Source organism: Helicoverpa armigera, chromosome 27 (genome assembly GCF_030705265.1).
Source record: "Helicoverpa armigera isolate CAAS_96S chromosome 27, ASM3070526v1, whole genome shotgun sequence".
Lineage (NCBI taxonomy): Eukaryota > Metazoa > Arthropoda > Insecta > Lepidoptera > Noctuidae > Helicoverpa > Helicoverpa armigera.
The window spans coordinates 3,195,713-3,213,230 of NC_087146.1; the positions used below are offsets into that span (position 1 = coordinate 3,195,713).

The 17,518-nt window shown below is 36.1% G+C and overlaps 1 protein-coding gene across 2 annotated transcripts; it reads right to left on the reverse strand.

Moving 5' to 3' along the window:
• Positions 1–6,922: 6,922 nt before the first annotated feature.
• Positions 6,923–16,927, reverse strand: LOC110384663 (spliceosome-associated protein CWC27 homolog). Of its 2 annotated transcripts, XM_064042105.1 has the most exons (10): positions 16,752–16,927; positions 16,206–16,314; positions 15,716–15,816; positions 14,746–14,896; positions 14,099–14,288; positions 12,714–12,844; positions 11,775–12,048; positions 10,582–10,797; positions 7,808–7,939; positions 6,923–7,090 (listed from the first exon to the last, which is right to left on the reverse strand). In XM_064042105.1, the coding sequence occupies exons 1-10, from the start codon at positions 16,791–16,793 to the stop codon at positions 6,940–6,942; spliced, it is 1,497 nt and encodes a 498-aa protein (XP_063898175.1). In that variant the 5' UTR covers positions 16,794–16,927; the 3' UTR covers positions 6,923–6,939. The 2 variants fall into 2 exon arrangements, with proteins under 2 accessions (XP_063898175.1, XP_063898174.1); XM_064042104.1 differs by lacking the exons at positions 6,923–7,090; positions 7,808–7,939 and adding an exon at positions 9,059–10,205.
• Between the last annotated feature and the right edge of the window lie 591 nt (positions 16,928–17,518).

The following is a 17,518-nucleotide window of genomic DNA, read 5'->3' on the forward strand; positions in this document are numbered from 1 at the left end:
AAAACGAACTAAAAAATAGGAAATAAATTTTAATGAATTTAAATTAAGAAAACAGTGTTAAAAATTTCAATGAATATAAATTAATAATAGTGTGAATACAAAAAAAAATATTTAAAAAAAGCGTGGGGTGCTTTTTAAGATATTATCGAAATGAAAATCACTGTACTCATATCTGTCAATAAAATATTTATAACTATTGACACCATGCACCCACGCTTTTTTAAATATTTTTTTGTATTCACACTATTATTAATTTATATTCATTGAAATTTTTAACACTGTTTTCTTAATTTAAATTCATTAAAATTTATTTCCTATTTTTTAGTTCGTTTTTCTATAAAAAGCGTGTTTTTTAGTTTTTTTATTGAACTTCATTTACAAGAGACAGCCCTCAAAACGGCCACCCACCCTTCACCACTTCCTGTGTTTTTTATATAGCTGCTATTCAAATTTCATTCAAATCTTGAAGAAATACATGAATAACAACTTACGGCTCCAAGTTTCCACATTTCTAAAACCTAATAAATCTTTCTGCCTTACATATAAACAGACAAACGTACCACTAGGTATGACTTAGTATAATTAATTGCAACAAAAAATCTTCACTAGTTCACGCTCCGGCCGCCATGGCATAAGTACTATTAATACACTTTTATTAAAAAATCTATTAATCACTTCTGTTTAAAGTCAATCTTGTGTCTTCCTTATAGTTAGCTGTCTTCCTGAGGACTTAGATACCTACTATGAAATTAACGTCTTTGTAATAAATCTTCTAACACAACGCACGGAAGTGGGATAGCTTTTTATATGTTCATACTAGCTTTTGCCCGCGACTTCGTTCGCGTGGAATAGTGACTTGCGGCAGATTTATGGTTTGACCAATAGATGGCGGTATATGTCCGGAATAAATTTTATTTTTATTTTTGTATTTCTTTGTAATAAAAACTATCCTATGTCCTTTCTCAAGTTCCAGACTATGTCTGTACCAAATTTCACACAAATCAGTCCATTAGTTTAGGCGTGAAGAAAAGACAGACAGACAGACAGACAGAGTTACTTTCACATTTATAATATTAGTTAGGATTTATATAATAATATTTATTCGCATTTCATAATGTTACAATTACAATAGATGTTGAAGAGGCTTAAATCTAGGTATTATGGACCCTAACTGACTTCAAAAAAAGTATGGAATGAACGTATCTTAATAACTCTTCCGACAAAATATAAAGTGGAAATCCTTTTATTTCCCTTATAGTACTTACTAGCTGATTCCCATAGTTCCAACCACATACCTAGGAAACTACTTGTTGCACTAGGTAGTATATAAAAGTAGCTTCTTAGGTGTGTCCTTTCTCAAGCTTTTAAAATATTGGTGTGAAGGTGCGACAGACACGAGAGTAGGAAACGTTCGCGTTTATAAAAATAAGTAAGATGTAATAATATCAAAGGTTGGAAAAGTGTCGTGTTTCGAGCTTAATGAAAGTAATGCATTTGTATATCTAGTAAGCAAACCAATATATTCATAGAATATTGGAAATATAATTGGCCATAAGACTAGCCGGTCCTGTGTACATATATGCTGAAGAACATAAATGTTTAGGAGATAAAAACAAGACGGGACACACAATACAAATAAAATAAATGAATGGAATCGTAAGGATATTTAATAAACTTATCTTATTTTCACACTTTATTATATTTTTTATGTTATGTGTACCTACACAGGACGTCCGAGTCTTCTGAAGTTTATTTATTTTTAAAACTTTAAACCTAGTGGCAATTAACATGAATAGAAACCATTAGCTAATGTTACTAATGTCTTCCGTTTATTTATATTTATTGTGTGATACTACAAACCTACTAATCCATACAAATGTAATAAGAAAATCATGTTTTTTTTTTTGTTTGAACTGATTTTAAAATAGTGTGAATTGGGAAAGCTACACTGTTCCCGAGTAACATAGGCTATATTTTATCCCGGTATGGACAGCAGTTCCTACGGGAGGCGGGTGAAACCGCAGGCAAACGGCTAGTACCTTTAACTCTACATTGTTTAAAACAAAGTCGCTTTTTCTGTCCCTATTTACCTTTGTACGCTTAAATCTTCAAAACTTCGCAACGGATTTTGATGCGTTTTTTTTTAATAGATAGAGTGATTGAAGAGGAAGGTTTGTTAGTATAATAACATCCACTAAATAGTGTGGAAATACTGTTATCCCGTGCGAAGCCGGGGCGGGTCGCTAGTAAGATATACATATAATTCTAGATTATTTTAACTTGTTCCAAGAGATTACTGTTCAGTCAGATGACGTCACTCAAGATGGGCAATAATTACCGTTTTCTTTGTGTAAGTTATTTATACTTAATAAGCAACAAACGGTATGAATTTAATGAATTTTCTCATATTTGTTAAGAATCCTTTGTGTTTATTCACTTTTGTTTGCAGAATTTTAGATGTTAGCGTTATATTGAAAAGATTTCGAAAAGTGCATTGTCTTTGAACTTTCACGTAGAATATGCATCGCAGAAACATAGTTTTGAAAAATCTGTTTTCATTCATTTGTGGGAAATAATCAGTTGACCCCTCCCGCTGTGGGTGCAGCGTGAGGGAGTGTCAGACTCTTACTGACTAAAACCCACCATGTTCCTTCTGGAGCCCTGAAGCCCACAGTGCATTTAAGTACCTACATAATATCTATATTAATGTAACAAAGAGGATTTTTTTGTTGTTGTTTGTTCCCTGCCCTAAATGCTCCGAAACTACTGAACCGATTTATAAATTCTTTCACCAAGGGGAAGCTTCAGTATCCCTGAGTAACATAGGATATATTTTATCTGGGTATGGGCATTAGTTCCCACGAGACGCAAGTTAAACCGCAAGAAAATAGCAAGTCTTAGATAAATCAAATCATATAGGTAGATACATAGAGAACCCAAAATCGCAACCTAGCCCATCTTTTTTATTTTTATCTAGGATTCATATCAAATGATTACACGGAACGATTTCACGTATTTCTGTGAGAATTCGCGAATTAAGACTCCTTTGTTTCGCATTAAAAAGTTATGTGAGAAATAACTGTTCTTACTTGAATCTTCAAAAGTAAATTATTCGAACGGTTTTTGTTTTTTTAATTACAAGCAACATTTTTTTGCTCATCAAACTTTGATACTGAATCATACACACAAAAAATGTTTCATTGAAATCGGTTCAGTGGTTTCCGAGAATCTGTTTAACAAAGAATAAGCTTATAATCAAAAACTCCACGTTGGGGGAATATACATAATCTCTTTTGATTCCTATCTAACAATCAAATAAGCGAAACAAATGACCAGTCTGAAATCAGAACTACATACAGCTGTCAATTTTCATGACGCTATGATCCTTGGGAGATGGTTAAATTAGTTGTTAGAAAAAAAAACTTAAAACCAATAAAGGGCGTCGAAAAATTTATCCTCATCGCTGTCACCCGGTAGTACCCAAAAGGCTAGCTGCATTGTCACGTTGAATGGCAATGCTTAAACGTTGGGCGAAATAAAAGCCAGCCCTTGGGTCACGAGAAGTGTCAACAAGGCGCTTAGAAATTATTTACTTAAATAAGTTACTTACATTAGATAGTTACCATTATATAGTTACATACAGGTCGATGTAATAAAAGCTTTTTTTCCTTTCAAATAAATAACTAGAAGTTTTCGTAAGACAGATCTTAACGACCGATCTAGCTCACAGAATTGGTAAAAAGCTAGAAATTGTAAAACTGTTTCATTTGAAACTTAGCGGGTTAATGTACGATTTTCAGCTGTTACATAGCAAAAGATATATGTATATGGATATGACTTATTTCTCTTGAAGAATAAGTTACACGTTTATTCACACAACACGCCATAGTGTCAGTCAACCAGTCTTACCTAGGGTTATTGGGTTGCCCGGGTAACTGGGTTGAGGATGGCAGAGAGGCAGTCGCTCCTTGTAAACACTGGTACTCAGCTGCTTGCGTTTAGACTGTTACAAAGTTGGGAAAAGCCAGGCAGATATGATGATGATGACAACATAGTGTCACCGTTTTATCCTCTGACGTGGAATTCTTCTTCTTTCGTGTCGATGACATGTCTTATAGCGAAACTATACTGAAGTGAAATTGTTACAACAACTGCTAGTGATCAACAGTTGAGGATGTAGCTTTCCGTGCCATTACAAGCACGTGGTAGCACCACCAACAGCATCAGTGCTGCTTTATTTAAATTTCTGAAAACCTACAAAGCTATTTTGACCCGGACACCTCGAAGCTTTATCCCGGTACGGGCAAGTAATTCAATCGGGACGCAGCTGAAACCGCGGGAAAACGGCAAGTACTAAATATCCAAACATTTTATGTTGTGACTCATGTTAATCCACAATAATCTTTCTTAGTTAACACACACAATGAATGAGATAATTAGTGGTGTCCTTATCGGCTGATCTGCAGACGAACACCGGCGATTTATTATTATTTATAATTTAATAATATGCCTCGTCAAACAACCGTAGAATAATTCTATTATACGCGTTAAATTAAGGAGGCAGTTAAATTTAGGTTTAGGCATATAAACCCATCCTTTAGTTTGGTCCTTCAAAGCATTAGGACAAAAGCCGAAAAAGAAGGCGCATAAATTCATTTGCCTGATACTCTCAACTATGTTGGGGTCAGCTTCCAGTCAAAACAGACGCAGTTGAGTACTATGTAGTGTTTTACAGGGAGCAACTGCCTATCTCTTCTCAACCCAGTTACCTCGATCCCCCTTGGTACTACTGGTTGTCATATTTTCTGACAAGCCGTAGCAACTGCCAAAAATGTTCAAATGACAGCCGGGACCCAGCAGCTTGACGTGCCTTTCGAAACACGGACAAACTCATGACAGGATAGTCGACCTACCACGCCAAGCATAGCTTATTCTTGCTTAGCCTTAAGATCGATCAAGTCGAATGGCTGTTACCATTTTTTATGGGATAACATCAAATCATCAAAATGACCCCTCGCGCTTTTGGTAAGCTGCGTGAGGGAGTGTCAGACTCTTACTGACTAAAACCCACCATGTTCCTTCTCAAGCCCTTTTGTGTACCAGGGCCGCGGTAACTCGCGCGAACAATCCCGCAAAGTGGTTCACCTACCTCCTCAGTACGGCTGTCTCAAATCCGGGTATTTTCGCCTGAACACCACAATCAGATAACACTGCTTATTCCATTTTGAAACAAAGGTGTGAAGTACAAAAGGCAATAAAAGCCGGCGGGTCGTTGACTTATAACTTTTGTAATTGTATATCTTTATGAAGGCACGTTGTAACGAACTTTTATCTGGTCTGCAGATCAGGAAATTGGTTGTTTTGCTGAATATATTATACGCAGCTTTTGCTTCAATCTTTAGTGGTTTGTAATTACTTTTGGAAGTAGTAAAAAGTGTGTCCGGGCTGAATAAATCTATAGTAGGTAAGGTGTCTAACCTGTCTAATCTCTTAACGTTTCCCTAACTAAGTGTCACTTAGAATAAGATCTCCCCCAATAATAAAGGGACACTTAAACTTTGCCATAAACGAAATTCGTACTGTGTTCCCTAAATGCTCTTAGGGGATCCCTAAATTTAAGCATTTGTTGGTGAAAATGGGCATTACTTTCCAAAAGTTCTTCTATACTATGTTGGGGTCCAAAAAGTCTTCTTCCTATCGAGTGAGCTGCAGGTTTAATCACCTAACAAGTCCTAGTGTCAGAGTGTTCTCAAATCCGCCTGACGGCCTCTGACGTGGAATTGTAACAACGACTGCTACTGAGTAGCATTCGGGGACGCCAGCTTTACATGCCCAGACACAGGGGTGCAACACCGCAAACTTCCAGACTCCGGTCTGCTTTATTTTGGCCCGATCCAGGAATCGAAACAAGACCCCATGCAAAGACCACAGAGAGACCTCTGATTGGTAACAAAGTCTTCTACTCAATTAGTAGGTATATAAAAAAAAAACATTATATAGTTCCTGACCACATCAACTTTTTCTAAAAAAAACTCGCGGTGGCAAAGACAAATCTTCTTACAGCCAAACTGTTCATTACGCGATATTACCACAGATAACATAACAAACGATATACAACATAAGTCGGTAACAAGGTGATAAAACTTAACGATCCGTATAATTTAGGTAACTGTAGCATTTTTTCAGTTAACCGAATAGGTATATTGACTCGATGTAGGCGGATTTTGTAAGTCATTCACTTTTTAGATAGGTTACCGTTCTTTGTAGAGTAGAAGAAATAATTATTGAACGAATAGTGGCTCTAACCGAGATAGGTACCGGATTTTACAGCCCCTTGTTAAAACTTATTTCAAACAGGATATTTTATTACGATAGATAATGTCAGTGGAAGATAAATTCAGGTAAAATACCAACTAATTAGGTATATGTTGCTTTAAAATTTGCTCCTCTTTGTAATTTACCGATAAACGGTAAATAAACACTAATACCGATCCTTTTCCTAAGGGATTAGCGATTTAACCAACATCCCGGCGGAACAGGATTCCAGCTGTTTCCATATCCAATTTCATCTCACATAATTTATGCGTTTTAGTTTCATGACATTATAAGGTATCAGAAAAAAACCTATTATACATCGTCCCATTTCTGAACGACTGCGAGTGACCCCAAAGCCTACCCCAGCGGGGCCCAGTAGGGCTAAGGCCTGCCGGGGCTGCGGGAAGATATACCGCGGCCCTGGCACATAAAAGGCCTATGACGGAACACGACGGTTTTTAGTCAGTAAGAGTCTGACACTCCCTCACCGCTGCTAACCCACAGCGGGAGGGGTCATTTGATGATTTTTGAAGTCGTTAAAAAAAGCCTTTTGGTTCACTCGCAGTATTTTGTTTTAAAGTAAAAAAAAATACATTTAAGTCAAAAACTAACATTTTATTTGCCTCATTTCTTCTGTTTCTTATCAGATTTCTCTCGTTTCCTCTTGTTGATTGGGTTCCGAGGGTCGTATATATCGAACCAGTCGTCTCCCTTAGTGGACGCGTCCTTCGCTAAAACTGCGCCCTTTTCTTCGAAGCGCAGTGTGTGACCCAACCTGGGAGAAGGAATAGATGAATTACTAGTAAATTTGGTTTCTGTAGAAGGTGGTGGAGAAAAACATGGAAATAAAAAAAAATCTCCAAGGACTTCAAACTCAAAATAATTATTCGCTTGTCGTGGTATTACAGATGTTATTAATGGTAAGTACAGCCTAACGGCCTTTTTCTGGCGTTGCACATATGAAGGCCTTATAATACTGGAATAATTTTACCTCTTTAGAGAAAGAAAGTAAGTAATCTGTTCAACCTGTATGTTAATATACTTACACTAATATTGTATAGGCGAATGTTTGTGAGTGAGTGTGTTTGTCACTTCTTCACGCGCATATGGCTGAATGAATTTTGATAAAACTTGCCAATATAGCTTACAAGTAGCCTAACCCAATATGGCTTATTATCCGATGAAGAAGTACCTCTCTCAGGAAGCAGGTGAAATCACAGGCACATAACGGGGCATAGATTTTTATAAAAAGCCCTTCAGACAACCTCAAACAAACCTTTGCACCTATTTAATTTGTGAAAGTTATGTTCTTAATTCCTACTTTATTACTATGTTTTGAACTTTTCTGTAGTAGTATCGACATACCTAAATGAACTTAGATTTTTGTAAAAACGTACTAAGACGAACCTTTGTTTATTTTTGAGCTCTTTCTTAATCCTTTCTTGCTACTTTCTTCTTAAATATATTTGTAATAACACCGTTAATAACTTACCAATCATCAGTATTAAGATCATCATCATTGTCATCTTTCGTGTCGCTGGTCGCGGGTGCGCTCTCCGCCTTCTCCTTAATAGCATGCAGCTTGTTCTTGAACTTAGCCAGCAGTTGTAATGTGAAGTCTTCTCTGTAACATACAATAAATTATTGAAAGGTTCTTCTAGCCTACATACAGACATGTGTTGCTGGGGAGTTTGTTGCGCCACTTCTTCTTCCCAGCAAAAACACATAGGAAGTGGTGAATGGTGGGCGTTTTGGGGGCTGTATTATGTAAATTTCTGACGTTCGAAAAGTGCTGTTTTGCAGCCAAGTTTGAATAAACGGATTTTGATTTGATTTTTGAACAATATCATAAATTAGAAAGAAAAATAATACCTAAACTTAAAAGAAATTGAGTAGGCACTATTTATTTCAACTATATTATCAGGCTTCATACTTTACTAAACATTTTATGCTAGAGCCTGGGTAAGGATGTGGTCTACTTTTTAGCCAACTACGGGTAGTAGCTCCCTGCCTTGAAACCGCTAGCGAATGCTAGTACATATAATAAAAGCAGAAGTGAGAATGCCAGCCTGTTTGAATGTCCAGCTTTCAAGACAAAACTACTTAACCGATTTAATGAAAATTGGTACCTAATCAGATATTCTAGGGCGCCTGAGAACGGACATAGGCTATGTTTTATCCGGATGCGGATAGAAGTTCCTTCGGGTCACGGGGAAGAGCTTGAGAAAATACATTTTTATTACCTGACTCTTGATTTGGTATACCCAGAAGCTTATTTTCAATATAAGTAAAACAACTTAATTTTCTATTATATCACATATTTATTTTAATTTAATAAATTCATACAATACTTATGGAATACAAGTACTTTATACACAATAATTAACAATATATTGGCTAGGTAAAATTGACTAAATGATTAATTATCTAATACAGTCAAATAGTATACACAGGATTTCAAATACCTACTTGTGTTAAAAAAGGCGTAGGTACTTCATAATCCAAAAAAACATAAATTCGATATTCTACAAACTACATATTTTTAAAGGTATTGAATAAAAATTGGCAATTATTTTATTAAAATTAACTAGTCTGTCTCAACCTGTATTGTTAGTCTTTTGCTAATGCTCAACCAATATTGACGAAAAAATTAATATAAGAGGAATGTTCTCACAGGGAAGCACTGTATAATGGTATTATTTTTGTTCTAGTCTGTATACAAAATGCACAAAAAACCTGTATCGTATAGTTATCGGCACGAATCTTGAGCTCTGACCTTCACCTGCGCAGAAGTAATTTATTGGGTCCCTTTTGTGGTATGAAGTGAGGCGCGGGGGCGGGCTAAAGCGGTGATTGGCCCGCAGTGCATCGCGTCATAGCCGTCACTCGGGATTGGTTCTTTGCTAATAAATCACTTTTGCACAGATGTAAGTCAGAGCTCAAGATTCGTGCCGAGAACTATATGCCACCAGTAAAACTAATAAACTTCTCATATACGTTTATTTAGTCACTTAACAAATAAACACTCTTCTAAATCATCAGAATCATTGATAACCGCCTCATCCCACGGCCCATATTTATTATCTTTATATTTCTGCCAATACACAAAAAAGAACGGACAATAACCACTTAAAACAAAAACAATTAAAACGAAATAACACAACAAAGTTGTTGAAACTGAATATAAACAAATAATCGTTAATATTAAAGTTATAAAGTAAATTATATTAAACAATTTCGTGTGCAATATAGTCTTGAATAGCTGTGGACTTAGTACAAATAGAATGACAGATATAGTTAATAATACAAACGCGTTGAAAGGCGTTGATAATCTTGAAACGAGACATACAGAGGAAAATATAGCTGCGTTAATAGATAGGGAATTTGATACTAAAGCTGCAGGTACGTTATAATCAAAAAATATCATATGTATAATCATCATTAAGACAGCCCAAGCATATATAGTATCTGTACTAACTGTGTCTGTTAAAGTATGTAAAATAGGAGACAGTAAATACCCTATAGTAACATATACTAGCACAGTTTTTAAATGCCTCAAAACATCAGTCCCAGCGAAATATATATAAAGAAAATAACTAAATAAACTAATGATAATTGAAGTATATATTATTGTATATGTGTGCACCCAATCGTTGTACATATACACGAAAATTATAGCGTATAGCACACATATGCATAATCTTAGTACAACGCGAAAAGAACCTTGTATCGCTTCGGGTAAGGTAACTTTTTGAACGTTTAAGTTTTTTCTGAGTTCTTGCAAGAATTTTCCGTCAGTATGGTTGTCGGGATATTCGCGGTTTTCATACAAGTTTTTCACCCAGGGCTTTCTTCTGATTATCTTACGGGATGACCGTTGGCGCCCGTTTCTGAAAGGCGATCTGGAGTTAGGAGTCGCTTCTTGAATTTTTTGGTGTGAAATCACTTTTGGAATTATTTTGGTTGGCAACACTATTCACTATTAATACACAAATATAATTTAATATTTGTTTAAAAATATATTAAAAATACCGATCAAATACATTTGCACTCGCGTTATTAACATATCAAGGAGCAAAATATGTCCGAATACAATTTTCAATTTGGTCGGCGGCCTAATAAATATTCGCAATAAGGGGAAAAAATAAAAATGGACCAAAAATATAAATCTTTTAGTAGTAGTTTAGTAGGTTAAAAAGAGTCGGATTTTCAGCCTAGTACAACTATATTATTTTTTTATTTATTTACATAAAAATATATATTTACCTGGCCGCCCCCTTCTTAGGTAATTTCTCCTTCATTTTCCTATATTTCTCTTGTTCCTCAACATATTTCTTGTACATTTCATTGTCCTCTTCAATCTTTTTATCTTTTGCGTCATCTTTGGCACTCTGTTCCTTTGCATTCTGCTCTCTTATCTTTTCATCTTTAGAATTCTTCATTTCTTTTCGAAGTTCCTTTATTTCTTTTTGGATTCTTTCTCTGGAATTTGAAAAGTGTAGTTTAGAAGATCATTAGTTAGTATAAGAATTTTCTCAAGTTTCGAAGGGTACGTTAAATTGCTGAATCCCAGCTGTCATTATTTTGAACATCATTGGCAATCGTTACAGATAGTCAGAAGCCAGAAAGTCTGACGACAGTCTTACCAAGGTACCCAGTTAACTGGGTTGAAGAGGTCAGACAGACGGTCGCACAGGTAACCTCGCAAATATAAATTTGACATCATAAAGGAGATGGCCAAAAAAACACCCAGAATCGACAAGAACTTCATATGTATGATTGGATTCAGTATAATTTGTGGATTTTAAAAAGTATTTCAAATCATCTAAAAACCATGGGGTTCTCTTTTTATAACGTTTTTTCGATCAAGATTTTAGTTCACAAAAAAGTTTACTTTTACTATTTGATGTTCGTTAGAAGTTGAATGCAGACTCGTGATTGGACCGTTTTGCATTGTTAAGTCATTTGTTATATTTGACAATGTCACGTGGCGCGATTTTCAAAGACAATTTCTCCAAAAACATTTCATAACCAGTTGTGAAGGTTGCATGTAACTGCGAAACCTCTCCAAGTAGGTAAGGTCGGTGCTTAATCGTATCTGGAGTGGTTAAATACAAGACCTTTTAATCTCCAGGCAAACTCTGTAACTATGGGGATATTACCATTGGCTTGTATAATGTTAGTGTACCTTGTTTTTTATATGCCTTGATGTCAATAATCTTATAAATCAACATAAATTCAACAGAACTTATTTTTGTGAAAATATGATATAGCTCCTATACCCCATGGATTTCAGGCTGGATTTTTTGGCACCATCAAAGGTCAATAATAATGAACCCATTGGTACCCATTTCGTTGCTGTCGATTCTGGGTTTTTTTTCTATGAAAATTTGGCCATCTCCTTTTACATAGTTACACATCACCCCTTTACAAAATAAAAGCATACACATAGTACTCACTTTTCCTTCTGCCTAGCATCATCTTTCTCCTTCCCAATATAATATTCTTCTACAGAACTATCACTATCTTCTACCAATTCTTTCTTCTCTTCAATAACTTTCTTCTCCGTTCTCTGTCTCTTACTATCTCCCTCTGGACTCTTACCACGTTTCTTAGAACTAAGTTTATCTCTTATACTGGAGACGGCTGCTGCTGTCTCTTTGATTTTCTCTTCATTTTCTTCTTGAGTTAATTCTGGTTTCTCACTTTTTTGTTCTTCTTCTAATTCTAATTCTGAAATTAAAGATTTATTAGTGTTAGTAGTAGTTTCGTGGGTAAGTAACAGCCGTATGGGTCGATCGATCATATAATTGGAGCAGTCGGTCCGTAGAAGGGTGACCATCTTGTTATAACGAGTTCCTCCGTGTTTCGGAAGGCACATAATTTTTTTTAATTTTTGGATACGGGCTGGCACTTGAACATCTTTGGCAGTCGTTACGGGTGGTGACTCTTGTCATGGCGAGTTTCTCCGTATTTGTTATCTGAATATCTGCAGTGGTAGTAGCAAAAAGTCTGACAACCTGTATTACACAAACAACGTGATACCCCTTAGTAAGACTGGTGGTCAGACCTCCTGGCTTCTGACTACCCGTTACGGCTCTGTGCTCGTAGTTACGGAAGTCAGATAGGCCGCCACTTCATGTAGCACATTGGTATTCAGCTGCATTCAGTTAGACTGAAAGCCAACTACAACATAGTTGGGAAAAGTGGCTATTCCATATATGGAAAAGCCACTATGGCTAACAATATATAGATAGAATATTTTTTATTATACACCAAATATGGACAAGGACACAACAAACATGACTTGTCATAAAATATATTTCTTTAATTAAAGGAGTACATCATCATCATTATCATCAGTTGGGAAAAACTAGACACACTATGAGGTACCCTACCTGCAGCTGTCTTGCTGCTGAGCTTAGGGTCTTCCAACAGGTCGTGAGTAGACTTGGGCTTGCCGCGGTACTCCTGAGCCTCGCCCTCGTCCTCCTCAGCTTCCTCGCCGAATGATAGGAGGCCGAAGTTTCTAAAAAAATACATAAAAATATATACTTCAATAATACTTAAAATGATAAGCAGTCGCCCCTTGTAAAACACACTGGAACTCAGCTCAATCCGCTGCTCAGCTGCGCACTGGAACTCAGCTGAATCCGGTTAGACTGGAAGCCGTCCCTAACATAGTTGGGAAAAGGCTCGGGAAATTGGAGATGAATAATATTACCTAAAATCTTCTCCTAAATGTGACAAATACCTAAAGTGCTGAAAAACCCGTGAAAATCGGTTAAGCCAAACCTGAGATGATTGCGCACCAACATACAAGTCAAACGCGGAATGTCCGTATTTTGAAGTCACAAATGTTTTGAAGGTTACAAATGTAAGTTGTTAGGAAAATTGTTGTTATTGTACAATTTAGCATGTGGCTTAAAACTCATTCACTCACTTAACCCCCTGGCGCTCCTTCTTCTTTTTCTTCGGTCTCTCTTCTTCTTGGGTCTCCTGTACCCGGGGTACGATGTCAGTGAAAGGGTTGATGAGCACCGTGGTGCTGGTGATCTTGTGAGGGTGGTCTGGTCTGTCATCTGGGCCTATCAGACCTTCTGACAATTTTAAAACCGACTTCAGTAATATACTTACCTGAAGAACGCTATGCTGAAAACCGCATCAAAATCGGTTCAGCCAAAATTGAGATAACCGCTCCCAAACATACATACATACAAACTGAAAACCTCCTCTTATTAAACATGGTTAAGACCAATGCACTCACTTAACCCCCTGGCGCTCCTTCTTCTTTTTCTTCGGCCTCTCTTCTTCCCGGGTCTCCTGTACCCGGGGTACGATGTCAGTGAAAGGGTTGATGAGCACTGTGGTGCTGGTGATCTTGTGAGGGTGGTCGGGTCTGTCATCGGGGCCTATCAGACCTTCCGACAGTTTTAGGGCTTTTACTAAGTTATGTACTCACCATGTTCTCTATTATGCACTACGTCTATGTATTACCATATGTTTTAAATTATGTACTCCATTATACATTACGATGGTATGTACTCATTGTCATTTAATTGTCCAGTTCCTAAACACTCAGCTCATTCTCATTTCAAAACTTAACTTAATAATTTAACGAAATATCTAATACATACCAACAACAAAAAATTTAATCGACTTCAGAAATATACCTACCTGAAAATCTTTACTGAAAAACGCATCAAAATCGGTTCAACCAAACCCGAGCTAATCGCTCACAAACATACAAACTGAAAACCTCTTTTTATTAAAGTTAACTCACTTAACCCCCTGGCGCTCCTTCTTCTTTTTCTTAGGTCTTTCTTCTTCCCGGGTCTCCTGTACCCGAGGTACGATGTCAGTGAAAGGGTTGATGAGCACCGTGGTGCTGGTGATCTTGTGAGGGTGGTCGGGTCTGTCATCAGGGCCTATCAGACCTTCTGATAGCTTTAGAACGTTGTAGATTGTTTCACCTGTAAAAAGTCATTGTTTTAGACTAGTTTTCACATAGAGACTGTTTCTAGCACTCGGATAAAAAGCCGAAAAAAAGATACACTTGAGTCAATCTCTGGCAACAGAGTTGATTGTTTTTTCAAATGCACTAATCTTGAGATATTTTTACTTATTTAGGTCTTTATTATCAGGCAGCTATGGCCCATTAATAGACCATAGACCTAAAACTAACATACATATATATGTTATGTACTACTTAAATCTATGTTAGTAACATTTCACTTATGCACTAAGTCACTGTGCGGACTGTAATTAATGGGCCGATTTGAGAAAACAGTCTTACAGTGATAGATAGCAAAATTATCGAGGTAGGCTGTGGGCTACTTTTTATCTTATGGGAAGGGAAGCTACATAATCCTTCTTGGTACAGAAACACAACACCCAAAATTAATTATTAAAAATATATAATTAACCCACCTGTAACCTTCCCAAATATAGTATGTTTGTTCTGCAGCTCCGGAGTGGCAGCGAGGGTGAAGAAGAACTGAGAACCATTGTCGTCTTTGCCAGCGTTGGCACTACCGACTAAACCGCGCCGATTGAACCGGAGACGAGAGTGGAACTCATCCTGTTGGGTAAAGCATGTTTTAAAACATAAGCAGTAGAGAAAAACAGTTGAAGTGGTAATTTAAAATGACTAGAAAAAAACGGGCCTAAGCTTCTAAAGTACTGAAGTATTTCAATCTGCCTGTCCACAGAAGCGGAGGAAGGTTTTGGTACAGAGAAACTGTGAAATATCAAACGAGTAAACCACTGCAGCATCGTTTCAGTTCAGTGGACATCCTTACGCAGAGACTTAACGAAAATAGAGAAATTTTTAATAATTTATAGAATTTTGTTACACAAACATTCCATTATTCCACCAATATCAATTATCCTTAACCAGATAAATTATATTGCTTGTTTAAACTTCCCTGGCAGTCTGGGCCTCAGTCACAGCCATGATCTATACATATAATAAAATGATAGGAAAGTCAAAACTGTACACTGAATATTTTTTTTAAAGAATATCTACTTGTGGGGTGATCCATAATCGATTCTGAACCCAAATATGTAGTTTTTAGAATTTTTGTCTGTATGTCTGTTTATCTGTTTGTCTGTATGTTTCTCCTGGATAAACTCAAAAAGTACTGTATGGATTTAAATCAAATTTTGCATGACTATTACCTGGGGGATGGTTTAACACATAGGCTATATATTATCACGCTATCACCTACGGGGGTTGAGCAATGAACGATTAAATAATAAAAAATGGAAACCCTATTTTGCCCATGCAGATGAAGTCGCGGGCAACAATTGCTGTTGCCCGCGTTTATTTTGATGCATTGTCGAAACTGAAAATGCATCAAAATAAAACACTTCTTTCATACTCTATTCTGTAGCATACCTTAAAAGGAGCTCCATAAATAGACTCTCCACCAGTGCCATCTCCATTGGGATCACCTCCCTGAACAATGAAACCAGGAACTACTCGGTGGAATATTGTACCTGCAAATTATAACATGTGTTATTTATTTTAATAGAACATAAGCACCATTGAACCAATTTAAATTAAATTTTGTAAATATATTTCTCTCTTCTCTAAAGATGTAGGCTAGTTTTTTATCCTGTGATGAAACATAAAAACATTTTTAAATAAATACAAAATCAGGAGTTTGATCATTACTTTTAGCAGATGAAAGTCTGACAAGCAGTCTTGTCAAGGGGCAGATAGGCAGTCATTCCTTGAGGCACACTGGTACTCAGCTGCATTTGTTTAAACGGGAACCGCACCAAATATATGCAGTTCAAATAGGCTAGGTAGACAATTTACTACCACATTCATCATACAGTCCTGCCTTTATCTTCAGTTTCTAAGATGACCCTAACAGTCTTACCATTATAATACCCTTCCATGCATAGTTGGATAAAGTTGCGACAGGCCTTTGGAGCCTCTTTTGTCCATAATTCTATATCTATCTCCCCTGCTGTAGTTTTTAGAAGCACCTGGAATTAACACATAACAAGAATTTAAAAACTAATGTTGTTTGCTATCAATAAATCTGCAAAGCAAAATGCCTGTATGAGACTATACATAGGTAAATTATACAGTTTTCTAAAATCTAACTTTGTGTGGGTTGATTTTTCAGTCAACCTTGATAATGTATATAGATTTAGTTACTATTTACAACATTGTACTGAAAGAATAGAATATAAGATAGAATAGAGATATTTAAACTGATAAAATATACCGTTTACACCTTTAAAAGGTTAGTTACTCCATTTCGTGATTATGACTTTAAATAGGTTGATTTTTGTAGAAATAATTTAAAAGATACCTTCCAAAGAGGGAAAACACTATTTATATATAACTAAAAACTTAAAAACTGTATAAAATTGATGTGACCGAATAATATCCATGTAAGTTGTAAATGCACAATTACCTTGCCTAATGCCGGCGGTTCTTGTATATAAATATTACTCATTGTGTATCTTACAAAAGCACTGTCTTATGAACTATGATACAATATTTATAAAACACTAATTAAAGCATTTTATTTGCGAAATTATAACAGTTTTATATTTTGCTCTCCCAAACAAAACAATTTTATGCCGAGAAACGTCACAATCAATTGACATTGACAGTATCATTGCTGACGTTTCATATCGATGCACGTTTTTTTTCAGAGTGAAACCTAGTTTTTTGAGATTCCTATTCTCTATTCAAAATAAAAACATGTTCTAAGCAGATAAACCGATGGGAAAATTAATTATACTAAGTACATAAGTTTTAATGAATATATTAACCATTGCAAAAATCTTACTCTGCTGCTTAGAGGCGCTAATATATAGGTAAGCGCTATTTAATTTATGCAAATGTAATCAAACAGGCCTTATTTATCCAATTTATTAATCCGTATCGCCCATATAATGCTATTGTGACCCTAAATAGAGGTTGTATGTCTTAAGTGGTAATATAGGCTTGTCCTCACGGCATGTCACTTTTTGTACCTACAGAATCATTACTGCGGTATTTAGGAAAATAAAAGACGAACTAAACTGTTACAATATTGTTTCGCCACCGTAAGGACATACATAAACAAAAGCGAAAATATAATCCAGCTTCATTATACCTAGTCGTAATTCGTAGCGTGTAGGTACCAGTTACAATAGATACCTAATAACTTATATAATTAATGCTTAAGAGTGT